This window comes from Labrus mixtus, chromosome 13, assembly GCF_963584025.1.
Source record: "Labrus mixtus chromosome 13, fLabMix1.1, whole genome shotgun sequence".
In the NCBI taxonomy this organism is placed as follows: Eukaryota; Metazoa; Chordata; class Actinopteri; order Labriformes; family Labridae; genus Labrus; species Labrus mixtus.
This window is the reverse complement of record NC_083624.1, coordinates 4556625-4570444: the sequence shown is the minus strand read 5'-3', so window position 1 is coordinate 4570444 and position 13820 is coordinate 4556625. Positions and strand designations below refer to the sequence as shown.

Below are 13820 nucleotides of genomic sequence, written 5' to 3'. Positions count from 1 at the left end.
CAGATTTGGAGACACGGAAAACGGGGCAAGCAGGGTCCGAGCAATAATTAATATCCATTATTTAAGCAGCCACGGTGTAAAGATGTCTTAAGGCACAACACGCACACGCGCGCGCACACACACACACACACACACACACACACATTAAACGGACACACGTTTCGCAGGAGGCAGATGAGGGAATGAGGGATTGCATCAATGTGAAAATGAAATAAACACGCCCAGTCTCAGCTTTGTTATGAAATGTCTCTGCTGCTCATTTATTTGATGGAGTGTACAGTCAAGTCAAAACAGCAGCAGTGCCAAAAGAGGGGTATGGCACAGCTCAAGTGTGTGTGTATATGTGTGTGTGTGTGTGTGTGTGTGTGTGTTTAATAGTGTTTGGGCTCTTGTGAATAGCAAACCAAAGTTGCACTCGGGTGATATTGACGCCCCCCCCCCAGAAGAAAAGTTCAACACCTGAAGGGTAAAAAAAAAAGTGTCAAGTGTCAGATCATTACTTCACCTTGTCAAAGAGAAAGCAGAAAAGGCGACGGCAGGCACCCACAGTGATAACAATCACCTAGATCTGTGCAAAAAAAAAACCAAAATGCACTGAGGTTGACTATAAAAAAGAACTTTCTTTCATTCTGCCTATCATCACACCTCAGCTTGGTCCCCCTCAGTGCCAAACACGAGGGCCGTGAGATGATGAACACTGAAGGCTGTTGCTATGCCGTGGCTACCTACCTACCTACCTACCTACCTACCTACCGCACGTGTCATCTTTTCCTGAACCTGTTGTGACGAGAGAAATAACGTGTGTTTGCATATAAGCGTGCGTGTGTGGGGGAGTGTGTATCTGATTAGTAACGTTATCTTTTAGTTCGTTCGTTCGTTCTTAAGGCTCAATGTATTGAATCAGGCTCTGCTCGACAGTAACTTGAGAGCAGCAGGTTTTTGTTGGACCAAGAGAAGCTTTTTTTTCTCTTCATAATCCAAGTCCAAGGCACGTACAAAAATAGAGCATACATTTAAATATATAGAGTACATCGATCTGTTATAAATACAGTATAACAAACAAATGCAGTATTGTCATAAAAAAATACAAAAAAAAAGGAATACTTGTGCGAAAGTTTTCAACAACACCAAATGTAAAGACGATAAAGAGGAAATAAATACTGCCTGAGGAAGGAGAGAATTACTGCGCTGCACTTAACACTCGTGGTCTGAAATGTATTTGTCCTTCAGAGTCTTCTTCTCTCGTCTTTAAAAACCCCCTCCCCTATCTTCACTGTTGCCACATACCCCATTATACAGCAAGAGAAAGTATTCAGTACGCCGACCAATCTCAGTATAAATGCTTTCTCATCACAGGCAAAAAAGGTGCTTTTTGTTTTTTAACAAAAGGCCTGCTTTCCACTGCACCCCCTGCAGAGAAGTGAAAAAGGTAATTACTGCAAATGCTAAACTAACACCTTGTTGCAACTGCCTTTCGGCATTCTTTTTTGTTTTTCTTACTTAGTCTGGTTTTTATTTTTGCGATATGCCGAAACGTTGCAGAACGCAGGAGTCGAGAAGACGGCCCTGCGCAACGGGAAATCATTTTAGGATCTTTTTACGATGCCTTCAACATAGGAGGCTCTTTAGATCTGCTCCTCTGTGGTGGTGGTGGTATTGCAGGGAGAACTCCTCTGCTCAGTATGTGTGTGTGTGTGTGTGTGTCTTTAGGATATTAAATAGTAAAGGATGAGGATTAATAATGGAACCTGACAGCTCATCTCCAGCTTCTATCTGGCTGACTGTCCCCCCCAATCTTCCCTCCTCTTCCCTCCCTACCTCTCGGTTTCTAATCCGCTGCGTTTCTGTTCTGCTTTTGTCTCTCTCTCTCTCTCCCTCCTGCTCCTCTCTCTCTCTCTCTCTCTCTCTCTCAGGGCCCTCTGTCTTTCAGGGTCATGTCAGGGGAGTAGAAGAGCACGTTGGTGTCATCGTCGTCGTCATCGCTGAGGTCAACCAGGTCAGCCTGCGTGTAGCGCACCGCCCCAGGGTGGTACTCTCCAATCCGAGTCCTGTCACACAGCCGCGACTGCAGAGCCAGCTAGAAAACAAGACACGGAGAGGGCTGAAATTAACACACACTCTTTGAGCTGGTTTGAAAAGACTGTATCACACTATGCTGGCTTTGGTTTGAAAATGCACATTCTTCTCTCCATTCTGTTGATCCACCTACAATAAGCTGGTGTTTTACACTCTTCAAAACTCTCTCCAGAGTTGATAAATGTGAAAACATTTGCAGCGAGTTCACTCCACATTCGGAAATCTTGCACCAGAGGCTCATTGTGAACTTCAAAACATCATCCCGATGATGACGCCTACTGTAAAATAAGACCGGACAAACAACAGCTCCCAACGTGAACAAGTTGAGAAGTGCTTGACTTTATGCCGAGCCGATGTCGCCCGACAGACGAGAGAACAACAAGCTGGAAAACAACCAATCACGAGTGTTTGTTTTTTTCCGATTCCCTCGAGACACAGGAGCACAGTTGCTTTCATTTTCTACTCCACTCAACGACATGAAAGTCTCGTGCTTGAAACGAAAAAAAAAGCAGGACGAGCTGATTGACACATTCAACGGCACCCAACGTGATACAACTTTAGGGAACTGCTGGGACTTTAATTAGAAAAAAGGATGTGTGGAAATACATCGCTTGAACATAAAGACTTTGTCATGCAGCAGTAGAGGAAGAAGACGCTCAGTATGTCATGGACACGCTAAATGTGAACAAGCTTGCGAGCCTTCAGGGTTGTATGAAGCATGAGAGCATGCCTATTTGACATAGATTGGGGGGCATTTGTCAGACCAATTCTATACTTGCTATGCAATTTTCCAACCCACTTAATGACGTGATGGGCTCAGTTTGATCTTCCCTCCCTAACGCCTCATTTCCACAGCGTTGTAAAGGCTCTTCTCCACTCGGCCCCCGACATAATTTGGGGTTTCAACAGGCAAAAGATGCGGATAATACCTGTACTCTTTTCTAATATCACCTTAGCTGATGTTCCAGGTAAGCTTGATCTGATGCGGTGACGGGAAAACACTGCAGACCACTGATTGGTCAAACAAAGTCAACACTTGCACAAAAGGAACACCATGAACTTGGAAGATTATTGCGGCATCTGTGGCAGCCACATTGTGAAAAAACTTAAAGAGATCTTAAGTTCCCATAGCTTACATCTTTGTTACATAACTTAAAACATTCAGTGACCGACGTTGTGTCGAGGTCCTGCCTGTGTTTGTGTCACACCTAAAAGACAAAAAAAAAAAGGCTACACACATTGATGTGACGCTACGTTAGGTACCCTGAATCCGTGTAGAGTTGAATAAAGCCAGCACCTTGTTCTGCGAAAATGCACCTGGATTTATTTCCATTATCTGCACAATTATTGCTGTTTTTTGTGTGTGTGACTGCACTATAAAGCATCGACATCATTATCCCAATATTTAGACATTGTACCAGTTGTACAGTAGAGCTGGATATCTCTTCGACAGCCTTCTTTTTCACTACGACTTTAAAACACTTTTCATTTCCAAATTGGCAGTTTAAAACGACCCAACCTGAACATTTATGAAAGACAAAAGAGAAAACGTTACTCCTATTTATATTGCGTGAATTGGGAATTAAGGCTCGGTCAATCATGCTGAAACCTGGTATGGCTACAAGGCATCAGAATGATATAAACGTAACTGATCTATGACATCGTCTTATTCTGTATTTATCGCAGGCTCCTGATTTCCACTGAATCAAAAAATTAGTTGTGGCAGGTTTTAGATGACAGCATAAACTTATGATATATCATAAAATAAATTAAACAGTAAAGCAAACACTGAATATAAACTGATTAAAACAAAGTGCAGGTGATCAAAGAGAGCTAGAAGGAGGAAAAGGTTTAAAGTTTAACTAGGTAGAGTGAGCAGAGTATCAAGATGCTCCTTAATGCATGACGGCTGTTTTGCCAAGTTTTGACGTTGACTGGCTGAAATAGGACGGTGAAGAAAAGATCTTTTACAAAAACAACCTGAAAACACTTGTATAGACACACAAACAGCATCGTTAAAAACAGTTTGGCTTAGCGGAGCTGCAGTGTAAGATTTCTGTGATTTGGGGATTGGGAGCAGCTTCCCCGCTTCCTTGCATGCAAACTCGCATACAGACTGAAAAAATAAAAAAAATAAAAAGAGTGGTGAGCTCATTGCAGAGCCACGGGGCGGTTCAGCTGTACGGCTAGAATGCAGATCAATATCCAGGGAAGGAAAGAGAGTGAGAGCAGGAGGGAGAAAGAAGAGCGCACAGGTGGGAGGGAGCATGCAACACAAAGGAGAGCGGCAGAAATCACGGAAGGGAGATAAATTCCGGAGATGCTGTAACAAGGTGCCGGGGACAGAGGAGGCAGGGAGAGAGACACACATACAGTACAGAGAGGTGGAGATACACAGAAGAGAGAGAGAGAGAGAGAGAGGCCCAGACGAGATGCAAGAGATACAAAAACGGAGGAAGAGATAAAGTAGGAGATACCGGGAAGAGAGGTGGCAGAACGTTTAATTGCACAAGAAACCAGAAATCTGAATATGCAGGCAATTAGAGAGCAGGTTTATGTACACTGAAGTTACCTAATTATTGTCAAATCCTCGGCTTCTATACTTGCAGCATGCAGAAGAGGCGATAGTGCAAGTTTTACTTTCACTCAGAGGCCGAAGCCTTGATTTTAGCTTCAACTGAACATTAGAATTATTTTAGCACAGGAACAAAAAAAAACATTTAAATCACTGGTTTGACTTTCAGTTTTTCAAGTCAATTAAAAAGACGCTCTTACTTCAGTACACCTTATGCACAGCTGTTCACTTGTGTTTCAGTCTACCAGGCAGTTTGAATCCTGACTGACAATTAAGCAAACAAGCTCTCAAGAAAGGTCACCAATGGATGAAACAGAGGACATGATATATTTTTGGGCTTTTAATGCCTTCATGTAGAGGACAGGACATCGGACAGTGTCAGAAAAAACGAGGGGAGAGAGAATGGGGAGCGACAAGCGGGAAAAGGATCCACAAGTTGGACCCCAACCAGGGCCTGAACGACCACAGCCTCCACACTGTACATGGGGCGCACGCACTAACCGGCAATTAATTGGATCATTTGAAAAACGTTATCTTCGAAAGTCTTCTGCCCGAGATATATCAATGAAGAGACAGTTTTTCAATGCCAATTTTGTTTTTCTTTAAACACAAATTGATGTACTTTGGAGTCAGAGTGTCTAACATGGAGATTAAATTAACTGATTTCTTGGTGGTGATTTTGTGGAAATTACATTTTTTTCCAATGTTTGGAGCGAGAATGTGAAGACGGGGGTTGTGAGAATCAATAGGTTAACAGAACTTGAAAATAACGCAGCTTGTTTTAATTGTTTCCAAAGAATGACTTAAAACATACATTACAGCTACACTGAATCTCACCGCCAAATTTGTGGCCCATTTTAAATCCTACAAATCGACAAAACTAGACCTGTTTGAACTCTTTCTCCAGCGGTCCGTAAAAACTTTGCCACCTGATTCAAGGCTGGTGAGGCAGCTCTTTTGTAATCACATAAGACAAATCGATTAATTCAGCATAGATTCAACCACAGGTTTAAAAGTCTGACAATCTGATTCTTCGTTAGATATTATGGAAAGAGCTGCAGCCCCCTGCCACCACTCTGTTCAACCTCAGTAAGTTACACTGTTGTTAGGGGTGACCTGTATTTGTTTAAACTGGGCAGAAGTAGCGCTGGATTGCTTTAATAGTCTAGCTGATTCTCAGGAGAGTTCAGTATTTCTAGGGAGTTTGTTTCTAGGATTTCAAGGCAGATTTATGAGCATTTTTGCTTTGGCGCAAGACAACAACAGACATCCTTGGAGATCCAACTCTGAGAAGACTAGCCGGAGTATCTCAATTGGCAAGCATGAGCTGCAACTGCTGACCGCGTTGATAAGCAGAGGGGTAAAAAAAATCAAACTTAACCACAATATTTAACCTCTTATTGGTGCTGTATCTTTGTTTCAACTCTCACCTGCTGACAGATGGAAAACCTTTGGACTAGATTAGACCAACTTAACATGCTGCAGTGTGTGTGAGTTGGCCTGTTTGTCACTGAGTTGTATTGTACAGTGAAACTTTCATCTTACAAAAACTTACTTTTGCAGTTATAAAACCCAAAAATGCCTCCAATTATTTGTCTAATTTGGAGATGTCAACAATCCACAATTATTGAACGAGAAACCCATTTCACTTTGAATGATGCACAGAAAAACATTTTTGGATTCTAAACCCAGAATCATAGAAAACAAGGGTCCTGATTGTAGATCTTGCCCTCTTTTGTTGCTTTCCCAGTGGATAGTTGATTCTATACCCGGCGAGTTGTGTGAGGAGGGACTGACAAATCTCTCAACTTACATTACGGCATAAGAGCGTTGCATTTAGAGAGAACCGGGTACAATCAGAGCCAATCCTTTTAAATGCATTTTAAAGGCACTGCAGGCGAACAGCGAGAGAAACAAACCAACAGATAAGAGAGGAGAGAGAGCGGGCGGGCGGGAGAGAGAGAGAGTCATTGAGCGAGCCGGTTTAGGATGGGTGGGGGTTGGGTGTCTGGTACGAAAGCGCAGATTTGTTTAGTAGAGGGAGGAACGTTTTGACGCTATAACAATCCCCCCCTCACCACCTCCTTCTCCCCCCCCCCCCCCCCCCCCCCCCCCCCTTCTCCCCTGCCAATCTCACACCTGATGTGTGGGAGCTGCTGGGAGTCGCATGCCAAGATGAATAACAACCGGCTGTTAGTCACGATAGAGCACGAACACACACGCCGCCCATCTCTCTCTCTCTCTCTCTCTCTCTCTCTCTCTTGCTGTCTGACACACATAAACAGCATTTTCTCCGTGATTTACGAACACATTGAGATTCCATTTCACTCCTCCGTCTCTCTGTGTCTCCCTCTCTCGACTCAACACAGTGAAACATTGACATTTGGGTTGAAGGTCATACCACACATTCCACTCGTCCACATTGTCCTCGTGACCCATTATCAGTCTGCATGGTGATACCGAGTAGGTGACAATGTGTGTGTGTGTGTGTTTGTGTTCGTGCGGACTAAGACCACAGAGATTTTTTTTTTTTTTTTGTGTGTCCCCGCGGTTCAATATCGGCTCCGTCTCATATCCGCACATACTGTCAATGTTTGCAGATTGAGACAAATCTGTGGAGAACCGTATTGATCGTGGGGTTTATTGAAATGCAGCCAATGAGGATTGTGGTTTAAATGTAAAAACATAATTTCTCTGGTAATTTTGTCCTCATTACAATTCTCTAAAAGCTCAATTTGTGGAACAAGATAAAGAAAAAGTCAGTGTTTAGTGATTTTATTGTGTGAACATGGGGACTTTTTGGTATCATAAAGACGCTTGTTGCCTGTGTAGAGAATGTGTGAACACCTGTGACAGATGGTACATGTCGATTTGGAAAGTTAAGTGGACTAATTACACATTCTGGAGTGATTGTTTCTAACTAGCAAGAAGGCTAAAAGCTTTTGGTTTAAAAATAGAGAGTTGGATGAGCTCGTAGGTTAATTCACCTCTTCTTTTCTGAAAGCTCAGTCTAGGCAAGACCAAAAACATTTGTCAATGTTCAAAATGTGCTGCACAAGGTTCAGCTTGTCGGCAATGACATCAGCAACGGGATAGTCCATTGCCAATGGCTGACAATCATCCACAAGAAGCCCATTATCGCTGTAACGTAAGGTTTTAAACTCTTTCCTCTGTGGAACATTTTAGACGAATGTGTTCAAAAAGTTTGGATATTTGAAAAAAATAAAGAATAAAAAATATTTTTTGGGCAATTACACTGATGATAATCTCTCATCAAACTCTAAAACTTGTGTCCTTATGCTACTAGCATTTCATCAATATATAAAAGAGTTAGCTGTGAGATGTAATCCACAAAGGTTCATTGATGATATTTGGATGATTTTTGTTTAGTTTGGATGTTTTTATTTTACATTGGGTTGGTTAGACCTCTCCCAGAGACGGTCCCTGACGGTGTCTGCGTACTAATGTAGACCAAACGATTACTAATTTGTAGAGCAGTATAGAGTCTGAAATAGAATGGTCAATGTTAGCAGTGTTTACATCCTCACTTGATTTGTGTAACAGCTTTGGAAAGACAGATTTACAAATGAACAGGACAATCTTCAACCACAGTAATATTGACACGACCCTGATGGAGGTTATAATGAGCTGAAACGCCACACATTTGAACTTTTCCTATAGCCATGAACTAATAAGGGCTTTTTAAATGTTGTAACACAACAGAAAGCCTTGGATATCGTTTTGAGTTTTCCAACTACTTCACTCACACCAATCAACCCAGAACCACCGGGCGGGCGTCCCAGCGCCGGTGACCGCAACCTGGTTGATCCTGCCAGTAGCATAATCTTGTCTCAAAGATTAAGCCAGGGGTCTCCAACAGGTAGCTCCGGAGCTACTGGTAGCTCGCGGGCAGGTTTTCAGTAGCTCGCCTATAGGTTCTGACGACGGTAAATGCACCTCTTCCCACTATTCATATATTTGGCCCATAAAAATTGATTGACATTGATGTGAATTTAAGATTATTGATAAGCATTGGCTTATTGCAATTTCACACATGTACAAACAGTATCTTAATTCAGCTGATGTGAGCTATGTAAATGAATGCAAGCGATTTGATGAAAGTAGCCCTTGGCCACTTTCATTTTTTGAAAGTAGCTCTCAGATGAAAAAAGGTTGGAGACCCCTGGATTAAGCCATGCAAGACCAAGTACACACGGCCGGTACAGTGAAACTGAGAATGGCTCATTAAATCAGTTATCGACTGATAATTTAACTGTTTCCCTCAAGCGACAAACACATCAACAGTTTTCATAATAATTTCACGATTTTGCTTTTTAAAAAAAAAACCCTGAAGTCCTTGAAAGGCCTTGTCACTAAATGCGTTTCCGCTTATGCTGACAACTGACAAACTCTCTCACCCAAGCATAGTCAGAACATTCAACAACATATCAAGGTCGCACAGACCTGAGAAACACACTGATATCTTTTCACTTAAAGCACGCTGGTGTAGACTTCAGCTAAATCTGACCCTGACAAGGGGAAAAGGAAAGGTCAACAGCAGGCTGCGTTTGTCCGTCCGCGGTTTATTAGGCCCTTTATTCGGACAAACGACAAAGTGGTATTGCTGGCTGCATCCTTTCTGTTAAAGTAACAGCTTTTTAGCTATGCTGTCAATGTGGCTGCAGAGACGGAAAGGGCAGTCAGTGAGTGGGTCCACTTCTATGGTCTAGACTAAAATAACTCAACAACTGTTGGATGGATTTCCTTTAACTTCTTTGGCATTTATGTCCCCTAGAAGATGAATCCCAACAGTAATGGATCCCCTGCGTTTCTATGTAGCGCCCTCTTGAGGCTGACTTCTTTGATCAGACTACAACACCTGGACTACCATCAGATGGGTTTAACAGGCGTTTGTGTTCAACTCTAGATGACTCGTAACCTTTGACTTTTCATCGAGAGGCAACATTTCTTTCAGTCCAGTAATGAGGTTTATGAATAAATATTTACAAAACTAATAACCTATAAGCATCAGGTGTATTCTGTGCTTAGTGCAGAGCAACAAAAGGTTAGAATGGCAACACACTGAAGTAAGTAGGTAAACGCATGACAGCCCTTCACTGTGAGCATGCCAACGTGCTCACGATTACATTCAGCAGTGCAGTAGTACAGATTCACAAAGCAGGTAGTGTGGCTCTAATGATAGAAAGGATGTGTGGCACCTGACCTGACCCTAAAACAATCTATTTTTGTCGGCAGGTTTGGGTGAGCTCGACGATACTCTGTCGGGACTCGTCCGTTTTCGAGCAGAAAACTTGCAGTTATTGTCACAATCTTTCAATAAAACAGCCGAACAGTTCACTTAAATAAGTTCCTGAAGTCAGGCAGTAACAGATTCTTATTCATATTTGATGAGCACAATTAAGTTGTTGTTTGAGAATTTGATCTGAGTTTTGAATGTTTCTTTTTAGCATTGGATAAACTAATTTGAATAAAAGCTAAGGTTGAGTTGTGTGTATGCAAACTGAAACATGACAAACGGTGCTCTAACTTGCAGCAGCAGCTCTTCATCATGCAACGAGGAAACTGGTCTGGTCTTCTGATTTTGGGGAGTTTGTGTAGAAACATCTCTTGAGAATAAAATGATCTCTGATGGAAATGCGATCAGAAAAATGCCTTAAAAAAAGAAGCTCTACTGCAAGATAGATATTGAGATAGTCTTGAGGACGGTGTTAGATGTTTGTGTGTGCAGCTGTTGTACCTGCATGCCAGTAGGGCTCAGCAGGCTCCACCAATCTCTATCCAGACCGAAGACGAAGGCGTTGGCCAACCCATGGAGCGGTGCTGACAGGACGTGCAACAGGGTGAGAGGGAAGGAGGGATCCTTTGGGTAGAAGGCGTTATGGAGCCTGTTGGAAGGAGAGAGAGAGAGAGAGAAACAGACAGAGGTGTTGAGTTCATCCGTTAAAAAAAAAAAAGAAAAAGTTGTAAATAAAGAGACAACCTGCAGGAGCGCTTCAGGGGGCGAGGATGAAGTAATTGAAGGAGAAGTCGCGGGGAGCAGAAAGACAGCAGCAGGAGAGGAAGGTAAAGACGGAGAGAGCGAGAGGTTGATGGACAGAGAAGCACAAAAGAAGGAGAAAGAGAAGGAGAGGACAAGTGAGTGACAGAGTGAGAGACAGGATGAGAACGAGAGGTAATGAGAGCGAGCGGTGGAGGCAGAAAGAAAGAGGGAGAGGAAAAGGGGGGGGGGAGGGGGAGGGGGGGCGAGAGAGGGAGTGAGCTTTATATCAGCGTTTAAGAGCCCATTAGGCAGCGTGAGACGGCTGGGCTGACACATTCTTGGCTGCCGCCTCGACAGCACGCAGCACTTTACAAGGACAGGGAGAAGTGTAGCGCTCAACTCCCTTCCTCTCTCTCTCTCTCTCTCTCTCCTTCCCTCCCCTTTTTTCCTCCTTTCAGTTTCCTGCTTCTTCATCTCTTCACCCGCCTTATCTTCTCCTTCTTTTCACTCCGTGCACGTTTCAAGACAAGCTGCCTCCCCTCTTCCTCTGATATCGCTCCCGTTTCTTTGCATTCATCCGTCTGGATAGCTCTCTTCTTTTTTTTTTTTTTTTTTATCTTGGGGGTGGTCCTCGCTTCTTTCCTTTTTTCAATTCCCCTCCCTCCCGTCTATCTCTCCAGGAGCCTGGGGCATAGGGGGGGTGGGGGTGGCGGTGGGTGGGGGGTCCTGATATTGTGTGCTGCAAACTAATGGCTGCCCCTGAGAACGATGCTGCTCAACCATTAACCCTGGATTAACCCTGTATTAGCGCTGCTCGTCGGGTTAGCTAATGTCTTTTATTGATCCATTAGCAGGAAGAATCAAACCACGCATGGCTCGCAAGCGCGTTCCACGTGTGCGGCGTCCCTCGGTTTTGCGCGACGTGAACTAAGTGGCCTCTGTGGTTGACCTCAGGGTTGGGGAGGGGGAGTCATCCTCAAGATGTTTGTACCCCGCAGGGAAAGAAGATACAAAACCAAACCATTTGTGGGGAAGAACCACCAGCGTGTTGTGATTAGGAGCCGTCACTGGAGCCAACACGCTCACTCGTCCCGTTGATACGTTTCCAGTGTGTTTAAATGACGCCCCTTGTTGTAGAACACTCTCAATTGTGATTTAAACTCTCCTCCCCATTAATCGCTTCACAACAATGTTCTCAATAGTGTGACAAACAAGTCAAGAAACCCCAGTGACACCAGCCACACTCCCACTAATAAAAGCACCTGCGTCGCAAATGTTTCCGGTGTCTACAGCTGCAGAAGGCTTTTCTTAATCTTCTTCCATCCAACCAACAGAACTGCATTATAAAAAAGGGAGTTCAATCCCAGGAACTTATTGTAATGGCTGTCCCTAAAGTCTGTAAAGCCGATTCTCCTTTTGGAGTGAGTTGCAAAATGTGCTCTGAGTCTTCAGGAGCTGGTCTCAAGAGATGCTTACAAATGAGATTCTTCATGACTTGGACACAGAATATCTAATTGTTCACACTGTTGCTGACATTTTCAACGATGAATCATGTTTTCCATTAGAATATCTTTGGTTTCAAATCATCATATGTTGTGTTTTTATCTCTGCAGCCCCTTTTGGTCCAAACACTCTGGAACCTCAATTAGACTTTACTCCTGGTTGAATTCATCTTAAATAAAACAAATGAATGTTGTTACGATGTAATTACATCATTACTGTCTATTCCTGAACACCACAGAAAAAGGCAGCGGCAGCTCTCAGAAATGCTGGTAAAAGACCTGTGTTAGCACAGACTTAGACTAAAATATCTAAAAATAACAACTTTGCATGCGGTGCATTGTCTGATCACAGCAGGGAGCCAACTCCTCCATGTCTCTTTAAGCTTTAAGCCTTTAAAAATCAGTTCATAAAAATGTAGTTCCATTAATATTTTAAGAACAAGTAAATAAAAAACACAGCATCAGCAAACGTGCCTCAGCCAGTAAAGAGTGTGTTTGTCAGGATGTATTTTCAGCTGTGTGTTAATATTACACACTGCTGCTAGACTGACAAAAAACAACAACAACAGTGGTATGTTAATCACACCAAAGAAAAACTCACTTAACTGTGTGGATAAAATATTCATTTTTTATAAGAAAAAAAAAGATTGTTGTTTAAGTTACAAATAAATATAAAAAGCAAAGGAAGTTAAAGAAAGCACCTAGGTGTCAGAAAGTAAAAGGTATCAAAAATCATGTTTTAAATTCTGAAAAAAAGGGCTTCATGACATTTTTTATCTTAATTTTAAGAAAAAATTGAATGAATTTGGATTGCAGTACCCATTTAAACACTATGTTTTTCTCCTTTAAGCTCCATTTTACTCTGTAGCGTTATCTTTACTGAAGCTTATTGGTAAATGGACTCGGGCTTGTATAGAGCTATTAGTCGTCTGAGTACTCAAAGTGCTTTTACACCGCGGGTCACACCTACACATTGACACTTATTCACACACTGATGACAGAGGCTGCTATGTAAAGGGACCATCAGAAGCAACTTATCCCACTCATTCACACTCCGCTGATAAAGCAGTGGGAGCAACATGCCCAAGGACACATCGGACGTGTGTCTGCTGAAGCTGGGGATTAAACCCCTGACCTTCCGGTTAAGAGACGACCGACTCTACCAACTAAGCCACAGCTGCCCAATTCAATAATTGTTCCCACCTGCCGACTTTTGTTCTGCACCAGCTCTCCACACCTGTGTATCCAATTGTAATTATTCCAACACTTCAGTATCAGACTACTGGGTGTCCACAGTTGATTGCATCGTTAAAACAGAGAGGTGGAACGATGCCAACTAGACTTCAGAGCCAACAGGAACCTGCTGACAGATGTGTTGTTATTGTTCTTTCAGACGCTTTAGGGAATAGTTAAAAATGTCTGAATGAATGAACTGACCACACAAACTGACATGACTCTGGATGTCTTCATATTTGCGATATTCCTCGGTTTTGTTTCCGATCCAAAGGCAGCAGCTTGAAATTAAAGGCAAGAATCACTTTTACTTTGTCAAACTGAGTGAGCAAATCATTAAAATCTGGGGGTTTTTTTCTTCCCCCCACTTCTTTTTAAATCCCCAGTGAGAACTGCAGGTGAACAGCACGGAAGATGATTATGGAGATTCATC

General features: G+C 42.8%; 2 protein-coding genes across 2 annotated transcripts in view; both read right to left on the bottom strand.

The window, feature by feature from the left end:
* Nucleotides 1–227: 227 nt before the first annotated feature.
* The window catches only part of si:dkey-100n23.5, a 56882-nt gene continuing 43289 nt past the window's right edge, over nt 228–13820 (bottom strand). The window contains exons 12-13 of the mRNA XM_061053253.1: nt 10410–10557; nt 228–2077 (exon numbers count right to left, since the gene is read on the bottom strand). Coding sequence (XP_060909236.1) covers nt 1910–2077; nt 10410–10557 — 316 coding nt within the window. The 3' untranslated portion in view covers nt 228–1909. The remainder of the gene's footprint in view (nt 2078–10409; nt 10558–13820) is intronic.
* Nucleotides 12903–13820, bottom strand: part of kbtbd7 (kelch repeat and BTB (POZ) domain containing 7) — a 100550-nt gene continuing 99632 nt past the window's right edge. Inside the window, exon 2 of the mRNA XM_061053252.1 lies at nt 12903–12913. The gene's annotated coding sequence lies outside the window, so the exon portion shown is untranslated. The remainder of the gene's footprint in view (nt 12914–13820) is intronic.